Source organism: Leucopleurus acutus, assembly GCF_964270905.1.
Source record: "Leucopleurus acutus genome assembly, chromosome: 11".
NCBI lineage: Eukaryota > Metazoa > Chordata > Mammalia > Artiodactyla > Delphinidae > Leucopleurus > Leucopleurus acutus.
In genome coordinates, this window is record NC_139152.1 from 91,463,000 (window position 1) to 91,488,405 (window position 25,406).

General features: G+C 49.9%; 1 protein-coding gene across 1 annotated transcript; it reads left to right on the top strand.

Moving 5' to 3' along the window:
* Positions 1-6,923: 6,923 nt before the first annotated feature.
* Positions 6,924-24,730, top strand: ISX (intestine specific homeobox; the record flags this gene model as incomplete). The annotated part of the gene is given in 6 exon segments (XM_082850460.1): positions 6,924-7,134; positions 20,996-21,147; positions 23,254-23,367; positions 24,182-24,370; positions 24,372-24,468; positions 24,654-24,730. Coding segments are annotated over 6 exon segments (822 nt in total). The 5' UTR covers positions 6,924-6,941.
* Between the last annotated feature and the right edge of the window lie 676 nt (positions 24,731-25,406).

A 25,406-nucleotide genomic window follows, 5' to 3' on the forward strand; every position in this document is an offset into this window, starting at 1 on the left:
ATTTATTTTCTTTTTCCTTTCTGACAGCCTTTATCAAACCAAGAACTACAATGACAAAATCCACATGGAGCCAGCAAAGCCAGTTTTCATTTACCGGCAACTCCGTCGATAATGGGTGAGGGGTAAAACCCAAGGCATTTCAAGAGATTCTCAGAAAAGCGACTTCAACCAGTTTGAAAATTCCATTCCTCTCTTTGAAATGCCCCCATCCTTTGAGGTATAACCATGAGTTCTAACGGGCCTGGCCATACCTGTGGTTGAGGTGGGATGGATATTATCACTTTGTCCCCGTCTGAACATCACCTTCCTAAACATCGTAAAAAAATAAGACTGGCTCTCTGTAATACAATTGACAGCACTCTCGCCTTCAAACTGTTTACCGTAATTTGCAGTATCTATTTGGCTGCCTGCTTCTCGTGTCCCCTCTCTGATCATAACCCTATCTGGACAGGAGTCACGTTGGTCTTCATAGATTCCTCCTCCTTAGCCTAGTATCTGACACATAGTAGGTACCAGATGAATGTTTGCTGAATGAAGCCCTGAGTGGAAAATTCCCCAGATCCGTGCCGTGCACTAATACTCAGAAACACTAGACCCTATAAATCCGCTGGTGACGAACTGCTTGATACAGCCGTCTACAGGAGATACGATCTATAGGTAATCAAGGCGGTTCAAGCTGGCCCTGCAAGCCCTGTGCCAATATTGATATACTGGTCTTCTGAGGTTATTATGACTGACTCTATGTTTTCTTCAATATAGAAAATTTATATTTTTATATATATGAACAACAAACATTTGGAAAGTGAAATGAACAAAACAATTCCACTTACAGTGGAGGCTAAAAGTAACATAGACCACTTAGAAATAAATACAACAAAAGATGTGGAAAATCCTCTACCCTGAAAACTATAATATATGACTAAAGGTAATTAAAGAAGATTTTTTAAAATTTTTATTTTATATTGGGATATAGTTGATTTACAGTGTTGTGTTAGTTTCAGGTGTACAGCAAAGGGATTCAGTTATACATATACATGTATCTATTCTTTTTCAAATTCTTTTCCAATTTAGGTGATTACAGAACACTGAGCAGAGTTCTCTGTGCTACACAGTAGGTCCTTGTTGGTTATCTATTTTAAATATAGTAGTATGTATATGTCAATCCCAAACTTCCAATTTTTCCCTCACCTCCACCTTTCCCCTTTGGTACCCATAAGTTTGTTTTCTATGTATGACTGACTTTAAATACATGATGGAAATAGAGGATTTTGACCATCACACACAACCCAAGGTCCAAGCAGACTGCACATACCTGACCAGAGAGATATGAATCAACTTTAAACCAGGTCCAGCCCCTCTGGTTACCAAATGCAGAAAGGAAAGAGCCTTGTGTTCTGTCCTGTGCACTGAGTATCTCCACTCTCCATTTTAAGGCACCTATAGCATATGCCCAGCCTGCCTGGAAGGACAAGTTCTCATTCCCAAGTAAGGGAACATAAAGACCTGGCAGACTACCGAAGGGCTTTGAATGTTCTCCACAGAATCCAGGGTGAACAAGAATCAAACACAAGCTCAAAATGTCAGTTCTAAGCATCTCAGTTCCCCCAAGAGACCACGTCAAATGCCAAGTCTCAAGTACAAATAGTGCAAGGACAGGGGTCCACTGAGAACTCCTGATCTTCTCACCAGGCCATCCCATGATGGGCCATCTTTATATTCTTGTCCCGATCCCTCAGCCTATATAAAGTAGCCCACAGAATCCCTGATGCACAGAAGTCTAGACCCTGAAAAATTGCTCTGGAGAGAATAGAATGGGAACCCCCCACCTCCAACCTCAAACCTCTCAGCCACCAATCCATTGAGGTCTCCATATAGAAACTTTCTGGGGAGTTCCTTCTTAAAACCCAGAATTTTGAAATAACTCAAAGAGGCAGCATGGGGGTGCAGGGGTCAAACAGGTTAGGATGGGTCATAGAAAGATTGGGTTCAAGCTGGGACTCTGCCTCGCTGGTAACTACCAGACAGACCTTGGGTGAGTCCCTTCCCTCCTCAGGCTTCAGTCCCTTTGACTGCACAACAGGGAGAGTAACTTCCACTTTCTGGGGAGGCTGCAAACATCAGACACACCAATATGAAGAGGACTTAGGAAGTGGTCCAGCTATGAGCAGTGTGAGTACATTTAAAGGTAACCAGAAGGGGAGGACCGGAGGAGTGCTGTTTCCTCCTGCCTTCCTCTCTTCCTTCTTTCCCCGCATCTTAGGAGGGAATTAGTCAACGTGCACGTCGCTGAGGACAGCCCCCATCCCCAGAACACATGGTCACACACCTTTCCGGACACAACATCCCAAAGCAAAACCCACTAGATCTGCCACACACGCACTGCGGCTCATCCCCGCTACAGCGATAAATGAGCTGCCTTTTTTCTGCCCAACGGGCCCCTGGTTTTATCCAGAAACGGAGCAGCAGAGGGATGACGGCAGGTGGCCCCACTGCAGCGTCCCAGGGAGCGAACGGTGAATAATGAGATCCCCATGGCTGGTTCACTCTTTCTGCTAGCGATGGGTTTAAGTGTGAGCACGTGTCACAGTCCTGGCCAAGGGGAATAAAGGAAATCCACTTGGAGGTTTCTGGAAAATGTCTTCCTCTGTGATGAAGAGAGTGAGAAAAGGCCAGTCTTCCCCTGCAGCCTTGGGTTGAGTGTGTGAAGCCATAAAGCCTGGAGCTGCAGAGACCATCCCCAGCCACGCGGGGACAAGCTCAAAGACAAAACCAATGCACTGGGGATGGCAGAGGAGAAAGATGGAAAGTGCCCGCCCTCGGCATTGTTGCTGCGCCCAAATGAACGAGCTCTGGAGCCTCCAACCTACAAATATTCTCCTGTGAGCTAACAGACCCCTACCGTTTAAGCCGCTTCAAGTTGGGTGTTTGGTTACTTGCAACAGAGCCCATCCTGATACACACTTCCCCCCAGACACCAACACACACAGCCTGTAACTCATCTCTGACTTATTCAAATCCCCGGTGATGCTCCCCTTAGCCCTACAGTCGGGTTCATGAACCATCGCTCACAGAAACACCCACGGCTCTGTGTCACCTGTGGGATAAAAGTCAAATCTGAAAAAACTAAAGTACCTTCCCTCACCCGCTCGCTCTCCAGCTCAACATCCTGTTTTGTTTTCTTTACAACATGGTCACAAATGGAAAATACATCATTGGACATTTATTCATTACCTGTTTACTATCTACTTCCAATGTAAGCTCCGTGAGAAGAGGGGGGCTGGTCTGTTTTGATCACAGCTGTCTTTCCAGCACTGCAATCATAGTGTGGAACATCATTGTGGGTACTTTAAAAATATTTTTTTATTGAGTTCTAGTCGATGTACAATATTATATGCTTCACAGTGATTCACAATGTTTTAAGTTCTGTTCCATTTATAGTTATTATTAAATATTGGCAGTATCCCCCGTGTTGTACAATACATCCTTGTAGCTTATTTATTTTATACATAGTAGTTTGTACCTCTTAATCCCCTTCCCCTATCTTGCCCCTCTCCCCTGCCCTCTCCCCACTGGTAACCTTTAGTTTGTTCTCTATATCTGTGAGCCTGTTTCTTTTTTGTTATATTCACTAGTTAGTTTTATTTTGTAGATTCTGCCTATAAGTGATAATCATACAGTATTTGACTTTCTCTGTCTGATTTATTTCGCTTCACGTACTACCCTTCAAGACCAGCCTTGTTGTTGAAAATGGCAAATGGATGGACATATAAATGAACAGATGGCTCCAACATACCTTTCCAGCATGTTTTTCCTAAATGCCTCTTCATACAATAAAATCTCTCTCCCATCAATGAACTAGCAATAGTGCACCGTGCAGCCAGGTGTCTTTCCTTGCTCGTGTGTTTTAGGGTAGACTGAGGGAACTTGTGCGACGGCTCCCCTTCTCTCCTTCCTCCACGTCAAAGCTTTCTTTGATCCAAAGAGCTGCACAGAGTTACTCCTCTGAACTCCTCTGACACTGACCACTGACCACTTTCCACCAAAGTGACCACTTTGCCACTCACTGGCCTGTCTGCCATCTTCTCCCCTCCCCGACACACTCCCCACCCTAGAGTGTGTGTCCCTCAGGCCAGGGTCTGTGGCTCATTCATCTGCATCTCTACGTGCCATCTAGTGAGCGGCACATAGTAGATGCTCAAGAAACATCTGTGGGGATGAACACACGTGGGAATGCCCAGGCTGTGGCTCACCATGGGGGTGATGGTCTGGAAGGAGAGCGAGTGTCCAGGTGCACACCACAAGAGCCCAGGGCGAGGCTCACCCCAGAGAGAGAGAGAGAATACAAGGAACTCTAATGAGGTGCCGAAAAGAACAGGTGTGACTCTGGAAACTTCTCTCTCTGAGATGTGGTTCTTCATCTGCACAGTGAGAAGTTTGGACCGGATGGTCTCTGGGGATTATGGCAAAGGGAGCTGAGTGTGGGTTTCAGAGCTGGACTCACCTGGGTCTGACTGCTGCTTCTTCTACGGGTTAGCTGCGTAGCCCTGTAAGCCGCCACTCACCTCTGGGTGCATCTCCTCAGCTGTAAAATTGCATGAGCGACCGCAGTTCATAGGGCTGTTGGGTGGATTAGATGAGGCAGTGCGTGCACAGCGCCTGACTCCAGGCCCTCCCTCCCCTCTGCTGCTTCAGCCCCTGGAGTCCCTGTCCCCCCTCCTCACCCGCCGCCGCAAGTGTCCATCACACCTTCTCCGCCCCAAGCAGAAGGAGACCCACCCTCCCAATGCAACAACTCCTTTGGCCGCCAACAGGGGGCTTGACTCCTGTGGGACTCTGGCCACCTGGCCGTAAAGGAGGCATTTCCCTGTGCACCAACCCAGCTGGGCTACTTTCCTCCTGGCCCAGACGAGAAGTCCCCTTCCCAGCACCTAGACAAGGCCTTATGACTCATTCTGGTCACAGAATATGAACAGAAGTCACTTAACCACTTTCACTGCTGACTCATTACCATTCCCTCCTCTGCTCTCTCCACTTCCCTGGAAATCCTGAATCCGGGTAGCATCACAGTCTGGAAGGAGCCTGGGTTCCCAAAGGGATGTTCAACTACACTGACTGTGACATGAGTAAGCAGTGAAGCTCCCAAGATTTGGGTGTTTACCTGTGACTGCAGCGGTGGCAGTCTCCCCGAGCTAGACCAGCAGCGGTGGCAGTCTCCCCGAGCTAGACCAGCAGCGGTGGCAGCCTCCCCGAGCTAGACCAGACCACCTGAGCCTTCCCAGGGCCACGGCTCCTGAAACAGGACAGATGCTCTTTGCTCTGACTCGCCCTCCTCAGGGAGTAAGGATCGGCCTTCCCCTTCCCCCTCCCTCCGAGAGAAGGTCTGGATTCTAATGCCCCATTCGCGCTCCCAGTCTCTCCCAGGGTATCCGTCACCCTCATTCAGATGGCACCTTGTGGCCAGCCTGGCACCCTGGAGCTCCCCAAAGGCCTGCTTAGATGAGACTGTGCCGCGGTCTGGGCCTCAGTTTCCCCACACACCCCATGAGGACCTCAGGAGACCCCTCTCGCTCTGATATTTGCAAGCCCAGGACAGCACATCTTAGAGGGACTGCCCTCGGCCAGCACCAAGCAGACCACACCCTGGCCCAGCCTCTAGCCTACGTGTGACCCATAAATTCTCTCTGCTGAGTAAACACATGTTATGGGGCCTGGGGACACTTCCTGACCATGCTGTTCCCACCTTCCCTTGTCCTGCTCCGGCCTGGCCAGCTCCCCTGCACACACCTCCCCGGGACCCCCAATCCCCACCCTTCAGTTTCCCTCTGCTTCTTACCCCTTTCCCCCAACACCTGCATCCCCGGCCGTAAAGAGGGTGGAGAGTTTCCTCTCTTATCAGCCGTCTTCTCCTCCTCCCTGGTTACACAGTAATTGCGAACAGAACTCCTGGCAAGGACGGGTCGGTGCCTATCAGCTCCCTGGGGACAGTTTCCTGGACAAAGAGAAGGTGCCCCTTCAGTGCAGTCTCAGGAGGCAAGTAAGAGGCAAGCAAATAGGAGGGGGGGAAGAAAGGACCCCAAAAGGAAGGGAGAGGCACCCCGGGCCCGGAGCCGATGGACAGGCTTATGCAGTGAAGTCAGGGAGAGAACGGAAGAAAGCGATGGTCGGACCAGAGACGCCAGGGGAGACTCAGACACCAGTACTCAGCGCAACCTCGTCACAGAGAGCCAGCCTGGCAGTGGTGACCCAGTGAGCCCCTTCCAAAGCCTCCATCTGCAGGGCAGCCAAAGCACGGCTACTCTGGAAGGTCTACTCTGGAGTCTGGGAGCAGCGGAAGCAAGAGAAACCCAGGACGGTTTCTGGGAGCGCCCCTCCAGCTGCACTGTGGCCCAGGACTGAGTTGGGCACCTGGGCCAGTGGCACCCCAGCCTTCCAGAGGCCTGGCTGGAGCCAGCGGCAAGGGCGAAGGTGGCCACCCCACCTCCAGGTCTCCCTGCGGCAGGCTCCCTCCTCCCTCCAGCTCTTTGCCGTGTTCCCCACTGTCCGTGACCTCGGGGTCCTTGGCCTACGCTGGGGATTGTGCAGGTGACCACCCTGGAGAAGACTCGCTGCAGTAGGACTGAACCCAGTTTGGCAATGGTGACTCCCGCGACGTGGAGCTGGCGAGGGCTCTGAGCCCCTGGGCACGGGGTTCAGCCCCTTCCAGTGTTCCCAACGTGACCTGCCTCCTTGATCCCAGGGTGTTCTGAGGTGACCCATGGAAGTCGCCATGGAGACATAACCCTGCTTGGACAATCCCACACGAGGATCCACCTCTGCTCACTCTCTTGATTCCAGGAGCTTCGGGAAAGGAAGAACGCCACCCTCCACTGGCATAGGCCCCTCTGTCCCGCTTGCAGCCGCCCGCAGAGGGTGCCAAGGTGGGCCCGGCTCTCCATGGGGGGATGGAGAGGAAGAGCTCGGGGTGCTGTGAGGCCCCAAAGAAGCGGGGCCTGTCCTTCTCCATCGAGGAGATCTTAAAGAGGCCGGCTGAGAGGAGTGATGCAGTCAGGCCAGAAGGGGCAGGTGGACAGGGCACCGGGCAAGCAGCAGCTGCAGATTCTGGGCCGGAGAGACCCCCGCACGACCAGCCCCAGGGTAAGTGTCTTCTGGCCATTTCTCATCTGCTCCTGGGTCTCCAAGACCCAGCTGCACTCAGGCAGAGAGGAAGCTGCTCCCAACAGAAGAGAAGCCTTCAAAATTCAGAGATGTTAGGCACTGGACTGTTAGCCTTAAATACTCTTCTACCCAGCCCGGCACTGCGGCTGTTCCAATGCGGACCAAGCCTCGGTTCCTTGCAGGATGCAGGGACCTGGGGCTCGTTCCTGTAACCAGGCCACAGCTAAGAGTTATCGTTCATTTTTTCAGCATTTACAATGTGGTCGGCACTGCCCCAGAGGCTGTGCACGTCTCTTCTTTAACTTCAGTAGAAAAGCATAATTATCATAACTTGACAGATGTGGAAACTCACCTGTAAAGGGAAGAGGTGGGTGATGCCCCCAAGTCACAAAGCAGAGGACCCGAGACCCAGCCGCCCCCAAACACCTGCTTGGTCTGTCGTGTTCTTGCCCTACGTAAGCAGAGTTCAGCCTGCACGGCCTCTAGTGGCTGAAGCTGTGCCCCGGATCTGCCCACCCTGATCACACCCCAGGCCAGTGCCCACCCCAGGGCTTGCCTCCAAATAACAATGACCAGATCCCAGGCCCCTGCTTGAGAGCCAGCTGGAGGAGGGCTGGAGGAGGGCACACACACGCTAAGAGTCAGGAGTCAGCAGTCAGTGTCACCTCTCTCCCGGCCTGCTGAGCCACCTTGGCAAAGTGCCTTTCCACCCTGGCCTCAGCTTCACCTTTGGTAAGACGGCTGAGTGACGGAGGAAATGGAGCTGGTGATGTCTCGAGGGCCCACTGGAGTCTGATAGGAGATGAGCCTGGAGTATCTCACAAAAGGGTCCCAGTCCGCTTTCCTTTCCACCCCTTTAATCCAAGGAAAGGAAGCTCGGGGGGGGCCGTGATGTCTTCTCCTACCAAGCATGGAGCTCCAATCCCTCCAACCGAGTCAAGTCTCCCAGGATGGAGATTGTGCTCAGAGGCGGGCCAAGAGAAAGACCCTGGCGGGCAACACGTCGCCGGGGAGCTGGCAGCTTTCCCAGTAGCTCAGCCTATCAATAGGAAAGGGCCCCAGCTTAATGTTGAGAAGTTCATTAGTATCTTCCAGTGAATTGAATGAGCAATGAGCATTCACAGAAACCGTTCTTCTAAGGGTCTAACCAGAGTCTCTCCTGCTGCAGCCACCTAAAATCCATGTCTGTCCTCTCTGCTGTGGAGAAAGAGAGAGATCTGATTTCCCCTCCCAGAGCAGCTTGCCTTCTCCTAGCCTGACATTGGCTGATGGCAAAAAGGAGGCCAGTCATTCTAACCGCCCCCTGAAGCTGCTGGCATGTTTCACGCCAGCTATCCCGCTGGACCCAGAGGAGACCCCCCAGTGAGCGCTTACGAAAATAGCAGTCGTAAGATTGGATGGTACTCCACGGCTCTCATGGCAATCTCACGGCCGTTGTTCTATCCATATCCAGTTGTGAGCCCTGCCTTAGAGCTGATGAAACCAGGAAGACAAATCACCTGCAAAAACCGCAGAGTGGGTAGCATTAGAACTGAACCCTGGTGGTCTGAGACCATCCACTCTAGAGTATTCCTGAATGTGGTCTAAATCCATCCGTCTCCCTGCTGGGTTGGAATTCAGCAGGTCCAAGATTCCTAAGGGTCGCCGTGGTGGTTTTCAAGATGACTTCGAGGGGCAGGCAGACAAAGATTTTTTTTTTTAACATCTTTAGTGGAGTATAATTGCTTTACAGTGGTGTGTTAGTTTCTGCTGTATAACACAGTGAATCAGCTATATGTATACATGTATCCCCTTATCCCCTCCCTCTTGCGTCTCCCTCCCGCCCTCTCTATCCCACCCCTCTAGGTGGTCACAAAGCACCGAGCTGATCTCCCTGTGCTATGCGGCTGCTTCCCACTAGCTATCTATTTTACATTCGGTAGTGGATATATGTCCATGCCACTCTCTCACTTCGTCCCAGCTTACCCTTCCCCCTCCCCGTGTCCTCAAGTCCATTCTCTACATCTGCATCTTTACTCCTGTCTACAAAGATTATTTATGTCAATCGTTCTGTAATGATTTCTACACTAACCTTCTATTTATGACACGTGATACCATTTACCCACTTATGGTCATGATGTGAGGTTTTCTTTTAAAATAAATGTATTTATTTAGGTAAACCAAAAAAAAAGTCTGTTTAAATGTGAAGTAAGTAATAATGCAGGTGAGATGCCAGCATGTCAGAAACTATAAAGGTAACTTGCACAAACTGCAAAGAGCTGGAGTCTGTGAGATGCTAGGCTGGGCGGGGAGGGCAGGAAGCTGGGATTCCAGAAACCTGGCCTCTAAGACCTGGTCTGGCACCGATGCACTGGAGGACCTCAGGCAAGCCGCTGCCCTGGCTGGGCCTTCGTTTCCTCATCTGGAACACGAAAGAGCAGAGCTAGAAAATTCCTCAGGGCCCTCCCCGCTCCGACATGCCACGACCGATTCCACAAGAAGCTGCTTGCACAAAAGCCTCGGTGGTGTCACTCGTGGGCATTTTCCATGGCAGAAGCTTCCTCCCTGCAGAGGGGTGTCCGTGCCAGGCGGGGCAGGACCTACTCACCACCTCCACCTCTCACTGCCCCCCAGGAGGCCCCACCCCCGCCAGTGCTGGTGGCCCAGCTGATGCCTCTCCACCTCTGTCCTGTTCCCCACCAAACACACACACACACTCACACACACACACACACACACACACACACACACACACACAGCATGCAGGAGCCCTCAGGGAATGGGCAACAGGACAGAAGAGGTGCATCCAGGGCCCTCCCCTGTCCCAACAATAACAACAGAGGAATAAACTCCTCTGTCTCCACGTAAAGGGCTTCACAGAGGGGCTCCTGGAGGTTGACTGCAAAGCGTTACCTCAGGATCCCAATCCCCTAGGGAGCTTGTGAAGAGGCAGCATTCCAGGCCTGGCACCTAAGACTCTAGGGTGGAGGTGGAGTCTAGGGTGGAGGCCAGGAATCTATCCTAGCAAGCTCTCCCAAGTGAGTCTGACGCAGGTGGTCCAAGGACCGTTTTTTTGAGGAGGCTGGAGTCCAGAGAGGCAAACTGGCTTGTTCGGTGCTACAGAGCAACACGGGCCAGATCCGGGGCCAGGTCGGCGATCCAGACCAAGGCCAGTGCTGGGCCTCCCTCATTTCTCAGGGCAGGGACCCAGGTCCCTCCCCACAGCCTCCCACTCTCACAGGGACCCTCATAATCTAAGGCTTGGGCCTTCCCCAGCCTCCGTGGAAAAATCCAAGAGGGTCTCCCAATTTGAAGGGATGCTAAGCCCAGCTGCCCGCTCACTCCTCCTGAGAGAGGAAAGCCCCCCAGAGTTCGGGGGTCCTCAAAGTCCAGGGAGACCCAGTCAGGAGGAAGTGACTTTGTACTGGAGGATCAGACCCCGGAAAGAAAGAGATCATCTCTGCACCTGTCCCACTGGTGACCCTCTGCAGGGAAATTGCGAGTCCCGGCGGGGAAAGGGGAGAGGAAGATGGGCAAAGAAGGGACCACTTCAGTGGGTAAACCAGTGTGGATCTTCTGGCCTGGGAGGGACACAGACATCTTCCCTTGTCCATTCATGGGCCATTCAGTCCCTCAGTGAATCATTGCTGAGCGCTTACTCTGGGCCAGGCGGCAGGCTGGGGAGGCAAAGGTGAATAAAACCAGAAGTAGTGGCCACCCACCTGGAGCAGAAGTGGGGTCAGCAATGAGAGTCCAGGCAACACCACCTTGGGGCGGTGCTAACTTCCGCCCCTCTTATCTGGTGGAGGTGGCCGGGGGCGCCGTGGAATTCTTGAGCCTGGAAGAATATCTTCTTGCAGTGGTCAGCAGCATTTCTACAAAGGGCCACACATTAAGTTTTGATAGCTAGATGGTCTCTGTGGCAATTACTCAACTCTACCATCACAGCTGAAAAGGAGACAAGGTATAAATGAACGGGTATGTCTATCTTCCAATAAAACTTTATTTACAATAACAGGCAGAGGGCCAGATCCGGCCTCAGGCTGTAGTTCATCAACCCCTAACCCACTGGTGTGACATTCAAAGCCCTTCACAGACGGGCCCTGCCGATCCCCAGGTTCATCCCCATCACGGCCTCCTGTCCCTCACTTTCCAGGCACATGGAGCATCTCTCCCACTTCAGTCTTTCTTGCCCTTTCAATGCCTCCAGACTTTGCCCCTTAGAAGCCCCTGCGGCCCTTCTCCTTCCTCCTCTTCCTCTTCTTTCCCTCATCCTCTCCCTCTGTCTGAGCTTCCTGTGGCCATTGTACCAAATTACCACGAACTGACTGGCTTAAAACAACAGAAATGTATTATCTTAGAAGTTCAGAACCAGAATTCCAAAACCAAGGTGTTGGTAGGGTTGATCCCTTCCACAGGCCCTGAGGGAAAACCTGCTCAAATGGCTCTCTCCCAGCTTCCAGTGGTTGCTGACCATCTACAGCCGTCTTCGGCTTGTAGACGCATCCACAGGCCTCTGGGTCTGTGTGGAACCCTCCTCTCCTTTCTCTCATAAAGTCACCTGCCATCGGATTTAGGGCCCACCCTAAATCCTGGAGAATCGCATCTCAAGATCCTTAGCAGGGCTTTCCCTGGTGGCGCAGTGGTTGAGAGTCTTGTCTGCTGATGCAGGGGACGCGGGTTCATGCCCTGGTCCGGGAAGATCCCACAAGCCGCGGAGCGGCTGGGCTCGTGAGCCATGGCCGCTGAGCCTGCGTGTCCGGAGCCTGTGCTCCGCAACGGGAGAGGCCACAACAGTGAGAGGCCCGCGTACCGCAAAAAAAAAAAAAAAAAAAAAAAAAAAACTTTAGCCTAATCATATCTGCAAAGACCCTATTTCCACATAAGGTCACATTCACAGGGACCAGGGATTAGAACTTAGACATTTCTTCTTGAGGGGAACACAGTTCAACCTACTCCCCCTTTCCTCACTTCTTCGTCCCCCTCATTTTCCTCTTTCCCCCCCTCTTCCCTGTCCCCTTCCTCTTTCTTTTCTTTTGTCCCCCTCCCCTCCCTCCTTCCCCTGCCCTCCCTCCTCAGCCCCCAGCTGCCTAGAACTAAAGGCAGTGGCTCTGCTCTGCTCTGGGCCCTGGGAGGGGGAGCCCTGGCTCAGGGCTGGGGCCAAGCCTTCTTCTCGCTGTTCCTCTTCTTGTCCTCACACTCTTCCACACTGGGTTGATGGTTTCTTATTCCTTATGACTCCTCATAGGTCACTTTCGGTCTCCATATATAGAACTCTCAAAGTTCCTTTTTTCCTTTCTTTTAATCAATGCTTGTTGCCACAGAGGTTTACTCCTCCAAATACTCCTTGTACTGTAGCAGTTGTTAATCATTTTTTGGCCAGAAATGGCTCTTCTCCCTGTTTACAGGGCCTGGGGCTTTGGATACCTCTAATCTGGGTACTCTGCACACCTGCACTTGGGCTGGCCTTCTGTATGTATTTTCACAGAGATAAGAGCTAGTTAACTTCCTCCTCAGTTCTCGGCGGCAGGAAGGGTAACTGAATATGGATTCCTGCATTGAATAGAAACAAGTTCTGTGACACTTCCTGTGTCACATCAGAAAACATCCTCTAGCTTCACAGCTTGTGTCGTCTGTCTGTTCCCCTGCATTGTCACAAGTATAGAATGGAAAGGAATAAGGGCAGGAGGGAAGCAAACACACACACACACACACACACACACACACACACACACACCCCTTCTCATAACTGTTGAAATATGATGCCACCTTGAAAGCACATGTAATCAGCCCATGTTGCAGTACCCTGTGCCCAAATCCAAGCACACTGTCTCGAGAGCTACACTGTAACAACACAGAGAAACATACAACCCTGACACAGTGCTTTGAGAACGCAGAGGAGACAGCAACAAACTCTGCTTGAAGGAAGACTTCAGAAGGAGGTGGCATCTGAGATAGCAGCCAGGCAGAGGAGGGGAGAGAGCACGCCAGGCAGAGGGAAGCAGGTGAAGCAGCCCAGAGGAATAGAATGGAATATTCCTTTTGAGAAACAAAGAAACTCAGGGTGGCTGGAGTTGAGAAATCATGGACCAATGTCGGCGGAGGTGAGAGGCATGAGGTAGACTGAGGTCACGTGTGCCAAGCTAAGCACCTTGGCCCTTTATCTATGTCCATCAGCATCTTTAAAACCTACGTTTGGGGAATTTCAGGCTTCCGCTGAGTTGCACAGTCAGAGAGACCTTGGATGAATGGGGGACGGAGCAGGCTACACTCTGGTGCCCTCACAAGGTGTCAAGAGAGGAGCCCTCGTGCTATTTGTTTTGTAGCTTTCCCGCACAAAATCCTTTAAACAAAGGTACAACTTCTATTTTAAAAAGAAAAAACACATATGAAAAGTGTGGTAGAGTATGAGGGGACATATGCTGAGAGCCATATATAAAAAATATTATGAAAGGGAGACCATACATGTGGAAAATAACCATCTTCACGCTGCTGAGGGGCGGATGGGCACTGACCCAGTCACCCCTGGGAACAGGGCGCAAATCCGTGGCTGGTGAGCTTTCCAATGGTCTCTCAGCTGTTTTTTTTAGCAATTTCTTTATCCTCATCTCTTTCCACTCTAGCTGTATTCGCTGGGTTGTTGTTTATTTATACAAGTAATCCACGTTTATTATAGAAAATAAAAATACAGATAAACAGAAAGAAGATAAAAGAAAATGTAGCTATAACTCTACCATCTCCTATGCAGTAGTAAGTACCATTAACACTTTGATACATGGATACATGAAGATTGAGAGAGATTTTTTTGTACAAATATGGAGGCTGGTTTCTTGCACACTGAAATTTAGCACTCTTATCGATTAAACAAAAAACCTGTTGTGTTTCCACATGGAGATTCACAACAGACCTTAGAGAGAAGGAAATCTTTGACTGATCTGGGTTTTGATGGATGAGTAAGAGTTTACTAGGCAAAGGAGGAGGACAGGCTTGCAGATGTAGGGGGTAGTGAGAGCAAGTCCCTGGAGGATAAAAAGGCATGGCTGATCTGGGGAATCTAGAAGCCATCAGGTGGCGCAGAAATAATGGAAGCGATGATTGGGTAGAAAGCAGATGACCCTGGGAAGCGGGGAGCCTGAAGAGCTTGAATGCTGGGCCAAGGAGCGTGCCTTGCATGCTGTGGGCACAGGGAACTGTAGAAGTCCAGGACCACACCCGGAGGGAAGAGGCCAGAGCATCTCTTCCCTGGGAGGCACCTCCCTGCACCCCACCTGTCCTGTTCAGGTGTCCTCACCCTGCAGGAGGGCCCCAAGGGGAGCCTGGATCTCCATCCTGCAGAACCCGCTGCCTTGGGAAGACAAGGACAAGGCCCGTTTCCGGAGTCTCAGCGCAGCTGCAAAGCCCCCGGGGCCTTAGCTGAGCGGCCAATTAGCAGACCGCAGAGAAGGAGCCATCAGGGGAGGGAGCCATGCACGGAAAACCATCCGTTTATAATTAGGTGACCTAATCACCTGTGTAAATTGTGTATTTCTTATGATCAATGTGCTAAACGTCTCAGGTTTAATTAAGTTCTGCTGACTCGTTCTCTTTGAAGACCCACTGAAGTGGGATTCACAGCTCCAACAATTAATAACCGGGTGAGGGGCAACTTGAAAGGGGCGGCAGTTCCCTGCCCGCTTCCTGCCCCGTCTCCCCACCCTCTCCCGGGTGCCCTTGGATGGGGCTCCACACTCCCCATCGTCCTCTCTGAGCCGGGGCCCAGCCCTTCCCCATGATTAAGATTCATCCCATGCAATGGCGCTCCAACCATGAACTGGTACTTCCAGCTTCCTGTTTAATGAGGTTCCTTCTGGTTCCAAAATTCTACCTACAGAGTCCTGTGTTCTGCCTTCTCAGTTCCACATTCCATTTATGCTGTTCTGCCTCCCTCCCCTGCTTCATCTCTCTCATCACCTACTGTGGTCTGTAACCCAAGCATCAGGCTTCCTGGCCCTCTCACTCCTTTCCTAGAGCAGCCTCCTCCTGCATTTGATGGGAAAACTGAAGTGTTGACCTTCATACTTCCTGAGCCAGCCCCTCAGATTCTGCTCTCCCCCATCCTCCCTGCCCTGTGGACCATGGGCAGGTCACTGTGCTCTGAGTCACCACCCGGAGCTCCAGGGCACCATCCTCTCCACTGGACACGTTCCTTCTCCCCAGTCACCAGCAGAGAGATGGGCCTGGGCCAGTCTTCCCTTCCTCTCACTTTCCCTGTACTTCCAGTTTTCCCAGCACCATCAAAGTCAGCTCTATGACTGATAGATACTCTCCTTCCTAGACAAACGTGGCAATTAGAGGAAACTGCAACACGAGAAGAGACGTAAAGTGAGACCCAGAGTATGACTTGTTCAAGAACCCAATGAGAAAACCAGTAAGGTAGCACTCACTATCCAATAGAACTTTCTCTGATAATGGAAATGTTCTATATCTGTGCTGTCCAATATGGTAGCCACTGGCCACATGTGGCTATTGACCTATGCCTAGTGTGACTAAGGAACTGTATATTTTATTTTATTTTAACAGCCACAAGTAGATAGTGGCTACCATATTGAACGAGGAAGACCTAAGGAGTTAAAATTTTAACAAGGTCCAGCCTTAGATCCTAACCTTGTTTCCCTAGCTCCAGGTCCAAGTCTATCTGTCTCCCAAAATGGCTCTTCTGGTGGGGTGTCACTAGTCATATTTCAGGGACCCCCACTCACTGGGGGTTATCTCAACTCCAGGACCCCTCTCCCTACCACTCCTTTTTATAGTTCTCCAATTTAGGGATATTCAGTCTCAAATAACATCCCAAGAAGAGTTGGACGGGGACAATCAGTGTTTGACTATTGACACCCCAAGAAACCATGCTCAGTCTTAGGGGAGGGGCTTTGGCCCTTGAGTCCTGCAGCCCGGTCCACTTGGGGCTCAGCCTCCATCTCGCCAACCATGTGAATTTTAGACACCCCTCTTTCTTCACAAGAGAAGTCACTACAGCTGTTGGGCACATACACATAGATCCCATCACCATCATTATCATCATCTCTCAAGAATAAACATTTATCCTGAGAATGTATAGTTCAAAGCTAATGAGAACAATATTTTTCTTACTGGCCCATAACTTGCCAAGCAGCCCCTCCCCAATTATTTTGCAGGATAGGGTTCAGATCTTTTCCTCTTCACCTTATCTCCAAACAATGCCCTTCTGGTCCTACAGGAAATACGGGAAAGCCATATATATCCTAATAGCTGCTCCCTTAATTACACAAATGGAAACTTGAAATAATCATTTTATTAAGGCTCATGCTTAGTCATGAGCCCTTGTTTGCCTAACTTTCCTTCTGGGGAAAAAGGAGGAGATGGCTTATTTCTACTACAATCTACATTCTGTTTCTAATCCTCTGTTCTCCACATTGCCTACTTTCCTGTATTCCAGTTCAGCACCCTACGTTTTCTGTTCAGTATCCTCTATTCCAAAGCTCTGTATTCCCAGAAGAATCCCAGATCCATGCTGTCCTTGATCTCAGTTTGCCCGTCCAACCTGGAATCTTCCATTCTGTGAAATTTTTTTGCAATTTTCTATAGAACTGCCCTGTATCACTAATATCATCTAACATGCTGACCTCGTGAATAAATGAATGAATGAGATACTTTCAGCATGGCTTGCCATTTCTCTCTACATCAGTTCTGGCTGGGTTTGGCTCTATCCCTTAAATACACCACCAGCTCTAAATATAGAATAAATATCTCTTTTTTTAAATTTAAAAAGTAGGGTGGACTTGAGGAGGGAAAAGGGGATAGAGAAGGAGAGAAATTAGATCACATCAGCTGGTTCACAATCCAATAGCTTACTCTAGGGGGTAATCATGTTTGAAACCTCACTGTCCAGGACTCCCAAGAAGCTTCCAAGAGTCAGAAAAATGAGTAAAAGTACTTTGAGGGAAAAAAAAATGGACTAACAAAAACGAGGGGTAGTCAGGAGGGGTGAGACCAAAGGCAGACTATGAAATGCACTTGTTGATTCTCAGAGATGCAGGAGCAATTCAGCCGGGAGAGTTATCCTCAGCAGAAATCTCTCCTCTCTGGCCCTCTCCTTTCACCCACCAGGCAAGCCCAAGGCCAGGCCTTTTAAGCCATTCAGCCTCCAACTGAAGAGAAAAAGAATTACAGCGTGTCAGGGCCTTAGCGATTTGATCATTCAAACCCTCTCTCCTCGCCCATTTCTACAGATGGGAAGACTGAGGCCCAGAGAGTAAATAAAACATGGCCCAAGCTGTAGACTGGAGCCAGGAACAGAGCTTAGGACTTCTGACATCCAGCTTAGTGGGTTTTCTACTGTCCAATGATAGCAGGACGGATAATAAGCACACACACACACATAAAAGTTAATTGATCTCTTCAGCTGTTAAACGGTCACAAGTGAAATCCATTTTTCACCGTGTCTACTCCAGCTCATAGTTTGTGGTCGTTTTACCTCTTTTGGGGGGAAAAAGAAAGCGGACTGAGTGGAAGTAAGGAGACCTCAAGATCCCCACCCCTCCTTTCCAGCTAATTCTGCTCTCTCCCGACCTGTGACATCTGACAGTGCACAAGAGTCCAGACAAATCATTCCGCGTTGTTTCTTGTGACAGTGTCTTATCTGCCGAATGGGTTGAGAACAGAGCCTAAACTTCACCTTTATTCATTTAAAGCAAATAATTATGAAGCTCCCGATAGGTGCCAGTTACTCAGCAAGTCCAATGTATAGTCCCTGCCCTCCAGGAGCCCACAGTGGAGAGACACAGACACAGACACAGAGAACAGCAGGCTTCTTTCCCCAGAGGGTTTGAGTCTTGCCAATGTGCGTGAGGGATGCTAGGACAGGACGTACCTAGATTCACCATCATTTCTGAGAGCAGACTTTTCTTACAGGAGTGAGAAAGAAATCAGGAGCCATGGTGGTCAACTAGAATGGTAGGAATTGGCCCCAAAAGTGAAGGTGATCTGTGGGGGGAGGGGGGCCGTGTACCTTTCCTACTATTCCTAAAATTGCATCATGTGGTCTTTGTTGCAAGTCAGACTAGAATTGTAACCCTGGCCTCAGAAGTCCATGGTCAGAGAGACAAACCTGCCCCACCTGGTTTGGTGCTTCCTCCAATGTTCACCGTCCCTTGGTTTCATCAGGAGGTACAGCAAGGCTGGTTGAATCTCCATCCTCCCTACTCTCCTAGCTTCTCTCGCCCTTCTCCAGAGCAGCTTTCCAAATCCCTTCTTCATTCCTCCCACCTCCTTCACTCTCTGCTGATGACCTGAGCTCCCGTTGTCCTGTCCTGAACAACTCAACGCCAGGTATAATGAGCACCTCTGACCAGCCTGCCCCGCAGCCCTGCTCCATCAAGCATCCGCCAAAGCCCTCACTCTTCTTCCTCAGTTTCTCCTCCTGAGAGGCTTTAGATATATGCTCCAGGCCGCACTCCAGACTTTTCCCCAACCTCCCTCTAGCCTTTTTCGAACCTTCTCGACATAAAAGTTCTTCTTTTCCTCACCGCCTTGACTTCACCCCAACCACTCACACCGCATCCAATTTAATACAACATATACTTGTTGAAGTTCCTACCCAGTATCAGAGACACTGTATTTAGTGTGTTTGTGGATAACACAAAATTGTTCTTTTTCACTTGGCTTTGACCATCCTAATTCAACCCAAGTAGTCTTCCTGTGGACCTCAGTGATGTCCTGAATGCCAAATTCGGGACCACATGCCTCACAAATCCGTGTTGGAACAAGACAAGCTAAATATACACACACACAGGCCAAGGTCAGGGTTTAGCACTGTACCTGGTACTTAACAGGTGTTGAATAAACACACTGATTGCTGCTTATTTTTCTTCCCCTTCATCCTCTCTAATTTAAAGTCTGTGATCACTCCCTTCTTTCCAAACCTCTCTTCCCCCACGTTTTCTGTGGAATTTTGTGGATCTGAGCTCCCTCTGTCTTAGGTAGGGTTCCCCCAAAAATAGACTGAGAGAGAGATTGGCTAGAGAGATGACGTGATGTTATACTGTTAATTTGTTTTAAATCCCTGGGACCACATGATCATGGTCTCTCCAGCTGTCAACTGCAATATTTCCTCCACATCCCAGCAAACCTTTCTGAAGATGTGCACAGTTGTCTCCTCCAATTCCCCTCCCCTTCTCTCCTCTGCCCACTGCCCCTGAGCCCTTGCTGCCCCTATTTTGTGGGAACTGCTAACGTTAAGGTCCTCACGCAGCCACGTTCAAGGACCCCCTTTCTGTCCTCATTGCAATTAATCCAGTCACAGCATGGACACAGCCGAGACTTCTTTCTTAAAAGAGTTTCTTCGCTAGGTGTCCATGTCACTGCACTTGTCGCCTACCACAGAGACCTGTCCTTCTTGGCCTCCCTCATTGATTTCTTCTGGGTCCCCCATTGGTTCCTGAGCCTCTAAATAGTGGACGGACCCAGGCTCACTCCTAGACCCTCCACTTTTCTCCTCCTGCCTAAGTGATCTCACCCACTCTCATGAGATCAAAGGCCAAATATACGCTGATGAGTCCCCAATGTGAACCTCAGTCCCGAGATCCTCTTTGAGCTCCAAACACATAAGCATCTGCCTACTTGATCATTTGCTTTGAATAGCCAACAGGCATCTCAAATTTAACACGTCCAAACTGAATACCTGATTTCCCGTCTCTCTCTCACAAACACACACACACGCACACAGGCACGCAGGCCTAGCTTCATGGGCCTTTGTGTGACCAGTGTAGTTGCACAGGGCCCTGCGCTCAGAAGGAGGCCTGGCACTTGCGGGTTAAAGCTCATGGTCACCCTCTTGAAATTCTTAACGATTTTATGTTTGAATCTGTGTTTCGCAAGCGCAATCCAGTGGAACCACGAAGCACGTACCAGGGGCCTGGAGCCTCAGCTCAGGCTCAGCGCCCCTCTCACCGCCTCCCTGCTTCCCTGGGATGGGCTCTCAGCCACCTGTTTCCCCGCCCCTACCCAGTGACTGCTGCCTCCTCTGTCGTCTGTGTTGGGGGTATTGGGGAGGGAAGGGCACGGATGTGAGGAGGGTCAAGGTCAGGCACAGGCACCCTGACACCAAGTTGAAGGGTGGGCCCTGTGAGAGTCCACACTCATGCTATTAGTATCCCTGTGCCCAAGGGAGCAGGGCCTTAAGTAGCAAATAAAAAACCACCCTGACAAGTCAAGAGAGAGAGAGGAAGAAAGGAAAAAGCTTTCTTTCTGAACCCACATTTTCCTTTTGCACTAGGACCCCACCTGTGATGCAGCGGCTCTGAGTGGGCATGAGACTAGTCATGTGGCTGGAAACAGGCTGTCAGGGGCTGACTGCTGTGCTTTTTCTGTAAAGGGCTGGATGGTAATTATTTTAGCTTTTGCAGTCTCTGTTTCGACGACTCAACTCTGCCACATAAAGTCGCCTAGGGCTGCCCAAAGCAGCCATAGACAATACATAAACCCATGGGTCAGGCTGTGTTCCAATAAAACTTTATTTCTAAAAACAAACAGTGGCCCAGATGTGGCCCCCAAGCTGTGGTTTACCATTCCTTGTTACAGACAAGGGACATTTGTCTGAAGGCATCTGAGCAGCAGAAAGGACAAAGAAGTTTCTAGAAGGTCATCTTGGCCACACTGTCCAGGATGGATGGGAGAGTGGGGTCAGCCTAGGAGCAGAGTTTCTAGGAAAGAGAATCTTGTAAAACTCCAAACCTAAGGAGCTAGAGGCCAAGTAGTGGCAACAGGGGTTGAACAGGTAGAACAAGACAGCACAAAAGCTTCACTGAGACCAAGGTCACTAACCCAACTTGGACCCTCTTCCATCCAGAGGAGAGGAAGGGCAAGCGGAGGATCCGAACCACCTTCACCACAGAGCAGCTGCATGAGCTGGAGAAGATCTTCCACTTTACCCACTACCCTGATGCCTACGTCCGCAACCAGCTGGCAGCCAGGATCAACCTCCCAGAAGCTCGGGTACAGGTACAGCCATCCCCACCCTCGGCCCCCCACCTCAGTGCACTTGGGGCCATGGGTAAGATCCCATGTATCCTGCACCCTCTAGGGCTGTCCCATCAGAAATTTTCCATTGGCTTTATCCCATGAGTACAGTTATACTGGCCAAATATCATCTTCCAGGAAATGAGGCCACCATAGTTATAAGATGGTTTCTCACCTTGGGGGATGGACACGGAGGTAGCATAGATATCTGCTTCCACTCCCTCCTTCTGTACTTGGCTGTAGCTCCAGAACATCGTTCACCACACAGCCTCATTCACAAAATAGGTCTTGAAAATCTAGACCAGGGCTCAACAGACTTTTTCTGTAAGGGACAAGATGCTAATTAAGTTAGGCTTTGGAGGGCCATAACGTCACACCAAAATTTGAATTTTGTATCATTTGCATGTGTTACCAAATATTATTCTCATTTAGATTTTTTTCCCAACCATTTAAAAATGTGTAAACCATTCTTAGCACAAGGGTTGTACAAATACAGGTAGGAGGCCAGAGAAAGCCCAAGGCTCTAGTTTGCCAACCCCTGACCTAGAACACATGGGCATCACTTTGGAGGCAGCACAGAGAGGTGGCAAGGACCCTCCATGGTCAGAGACCTAATCTGTGATCTGTCATTTTTTCCCCCCAAGTGTCTATGGCTTCCTCTGTGGTTAGAGATACAGTAGCCCCTTGTCATTCACTAGGGGTATGCCTCGCCCTCTGCTTATCCCCAGTCCTGCAAGAACTGCTCTAGCAAATCCAATTGTTACATGTTGGCACTCTCTCTAAAACAGTTTTCTAAATCACTCTTCATTTTTTTTTAACAAATATAATGGGGGAACTATACTCAATATCTTTTTTTTTATAATTTCACTTTTAATGAATAAACAAAAAAGCAATTCTTGAAAAACAGAACAATATAATTTTTTAAATTTTATATTGGAGTATATTTGATATACAATGTTGTGTTAGTTTCAGGTGTACAGCAAAGTGGTTTAATTGTACATAAACATATATCTATTCTTTTTTCAGATTCTTTTCCCATATAGGTTATTACAGAGTATTGAGTAGAGTTCCCTGCACTACACAGTAGGCCCTTGTTGATTATTTTATACATAGTAGTGTGTATATGTTAATCACAACCTTCTAATTTATCCCTCCCCCCATCCACCTTTCAATATCTTATAACCTATAATGGAAGAGAACGTTAAAAAAGAATATATATATTTATATGTATATGTATAACTGAATCACTTTGCTGTACATCTGAAACTAACACAACATTGTAAATCAACTATATTTCAATAAAAATTAAAAAAAATATATGATGGACTCATTCGAATTCAAAATCTGCTCCAGGGTCTATGTCAACATTCCACCCTTCATTTCACTGGAACCTACTGTTCTTCTGGTGAACGACCGCCCCTGTCTGGACTTCTCCCCTTTTTCTTCCTATTTGAAAACAGTCACCAGCTAGGTGGGTAGCGTCTGCATCTAGTGTAATGCCCAGAATTCAGCATCTGCCTCGGCAGTATGACCAAGTGCAGATGGCAGCATGTCATGGACAATCAGGGCACTTGTGAACACAGGGAACCGCCAACATTCAACCAACCTACAGATGCCACGGGGCCCAACGGGGTTGCAAACCGGTGGCCCACCAGCAGGAAAGAACCTAGATGGGTTTTATTTGAACTGCACGGTATCTTAAACCTCAGCGCTTTCACATAAAAATCAAGATTTCTGCCTTAGAAGTTGGATGAGCTTGCAACGCTGGCCTCACATTTCCACATGGTGACTGTTGGCTAAAGCTGAGAAGCTGCCCCCTTTAGCCACTGTTCACCGCAGACTCCACCACTCCCAGTTACATGGCACCCAGCTGCTTCACCCCATCCCACGAGCCCACACCCCTGCAGGTATTGAAGGTTGTGATCCCCGGCCCCCTCTCTCAAGGCAGATCAGATCCAAAGAAATCCTGGATGCCTACTGTAAAGGGTTGGTCCCTTGGAAGGCGCCGTCATTATGCATTTTGGAGGGAGGAACTAGATGGAGAAAATCCCTTTTGCTTATCTCCATCCTCTCTCGCCTCCATCTCAGATCTGGTTCCAGAATCAGCGAGCCAAATGGCGGAAGCAGAAGACCAGCAGCCTTGGGGCTTCGCCGCAGCCCAGCGAGGCCGACTTGGCCCCGCCCACAAACCCAGACGTGGTCGTGAGTGGCTGAGGCGGAGGGCGGGAGATGGGGTGTGGCTGGGGACCTCCGGAGCTCTGTCTGCAGTAAAAAGTGCAACGACAATTCTTTTAGAAAGATAGGCCCGGATGCTGGGGAAGTCGCTGCCTCTGTCCCCGTGTCCTCCTCCACTGAGTGCCAATCACACTCCTCTCCCTCCTCCGGGGACCCACATGTATTACTTATGCAAAACTTCCCAGTTTGTGGAGCAGGATCACAGAGTAAAGGGCGGTGCGTGGAGGTCGAGCCCACTGGCTGGGGAGTCAGGTGGCACCGGTTCGAATCCCAGCTCTGCGCTTAGCAGCAGTGTGGCCTGGAAGAGTCACTGTGCCCCTCAGAGGACAGTCAGAGATTTGATGAGGATGAAACGACCGCTCATCACCTAGGAAATGCTCCCTAAGGTTTAGCTGTCCACTGAGTCAACACAGATTTGGAATGTGTACCAGATGCCAAACAGAGGGGCGGCAGCAGTACACGAATAGACACTCCTATGGGTAACGGTTTGTACAAAGCCATGAGTGACCCTATGAGGTAAGATTTTTAATTTATCCATTTTTTGCTAATGCAGAAACTCGACTCTGAGAAGCAAAGTGACTTTTCCACAACAAACAGTTGCTGTAAATGACGGGATGGGGACGATGTTTCCTGGCCCCCCTGGGCACACATTGCTCCCCAAGTTGGTCCCCCTACCCACTCCGAGCTGCCCGAGAGTAACGGGGAAAGGTTGGGAAGCCGAGGGACAGCCCAGGGTAAAGTTCAGGGCTCACTTCTCTCTCCTGGCCTCTCCTTGTGACAGGGCCCCATGCTGCTGCCCCCTGAACGGCCCAGGCTGGCTCCTCCCACAGGTTGCTATTTACCGGCTCAAGGTCAGCTGGCCTCTGCCTGGCTCCCCACCCGGATCGCCCTCCTGCCATGCCACCCGTGGGAGACACAGCCTCTCCCGGGCCCTCTCATCATCCAGCAGACCTGCATCCCTGCACTTTGCTTTTTTCGCACCTCCGCACCCCAAATGGGGCAACATCTGTGCCACTTCCACACAGGGACCAGACATCCTCTCCTTAGTGGAGCTGCTCTCTTCTCCAGGTGAAGGCAGGTGGCGGGAAGTTGCCCAGGTCTCTGGGGGAATCAATCTCACGCTCCAAAGACAACCCACAGCCCAGGAAGCCACCCTGAGGTTGTCCCTTGGAAGGTTGCATCGGACTTAGCGGCAAGGTGACCAATAAAGGAAGCTCTCATCTCTCCTGGCCAATGTCACCCTCCTGCTTCAGGCGACAGACACTGTGGGAGGTCTCAGGATGATCTCTGGAAGGAAGAGGTCATCCTCTTGCACCTGTACTTCCTCTAATTTGCTGTGTGACCTCCAGCCAGTCACTCACCTCCTCTGGGCCTCATTTGTAAAACAGGCAGTTGGACAAGGTGACTTCTGAGGGTCCTTCTGGCCCTTACTTTGGTGAGATGAACTATGGTGAGAACAGAGGCACAGAGGAGACTAAGGAGAGGTTTGTTCATTCATTCATAAGTGCTCATCTACTGAGCACTTCATAAATGGAACTGGATATTGACATGAACAGCTGAGGCTCTGTGCCCTGAAGCTCAGTCCAGGTTGGTGGAAGGAATGGTACTGACCTCCCCCTGCAAGCAGAACATTCGCTCAATGACTTTGCACAAGGCCCATGTCTAACACATTCTGTTTGGCTTTGATATGAATGTCCTAAAGAGGGAAGGAAATATAGAAACATTTCTTTAAAAATTTAAACAGAATTTAGTGTCTTTGGTTATTCTGCTGGCTTGGGGAGAGATGTTGTCATTTCTAGTTTGAATGAAGGGTTAGAGAGTAAGCTCTTTTCAGAGTTTAACTCCCCAGGACTTGTGTAAGGGGCCTAGTTAGAAGGCCAGCCTCACTCTGTGCTGAAAAGCCTAAGAAAGAGGGAGAGAGAAACTAGGGTGGTTAACTTTTATGGGCTGGGTAATTTCATAGGCTAATGAGTGGAAGGATTATTCCAACTACTTTGGAGAAGGGG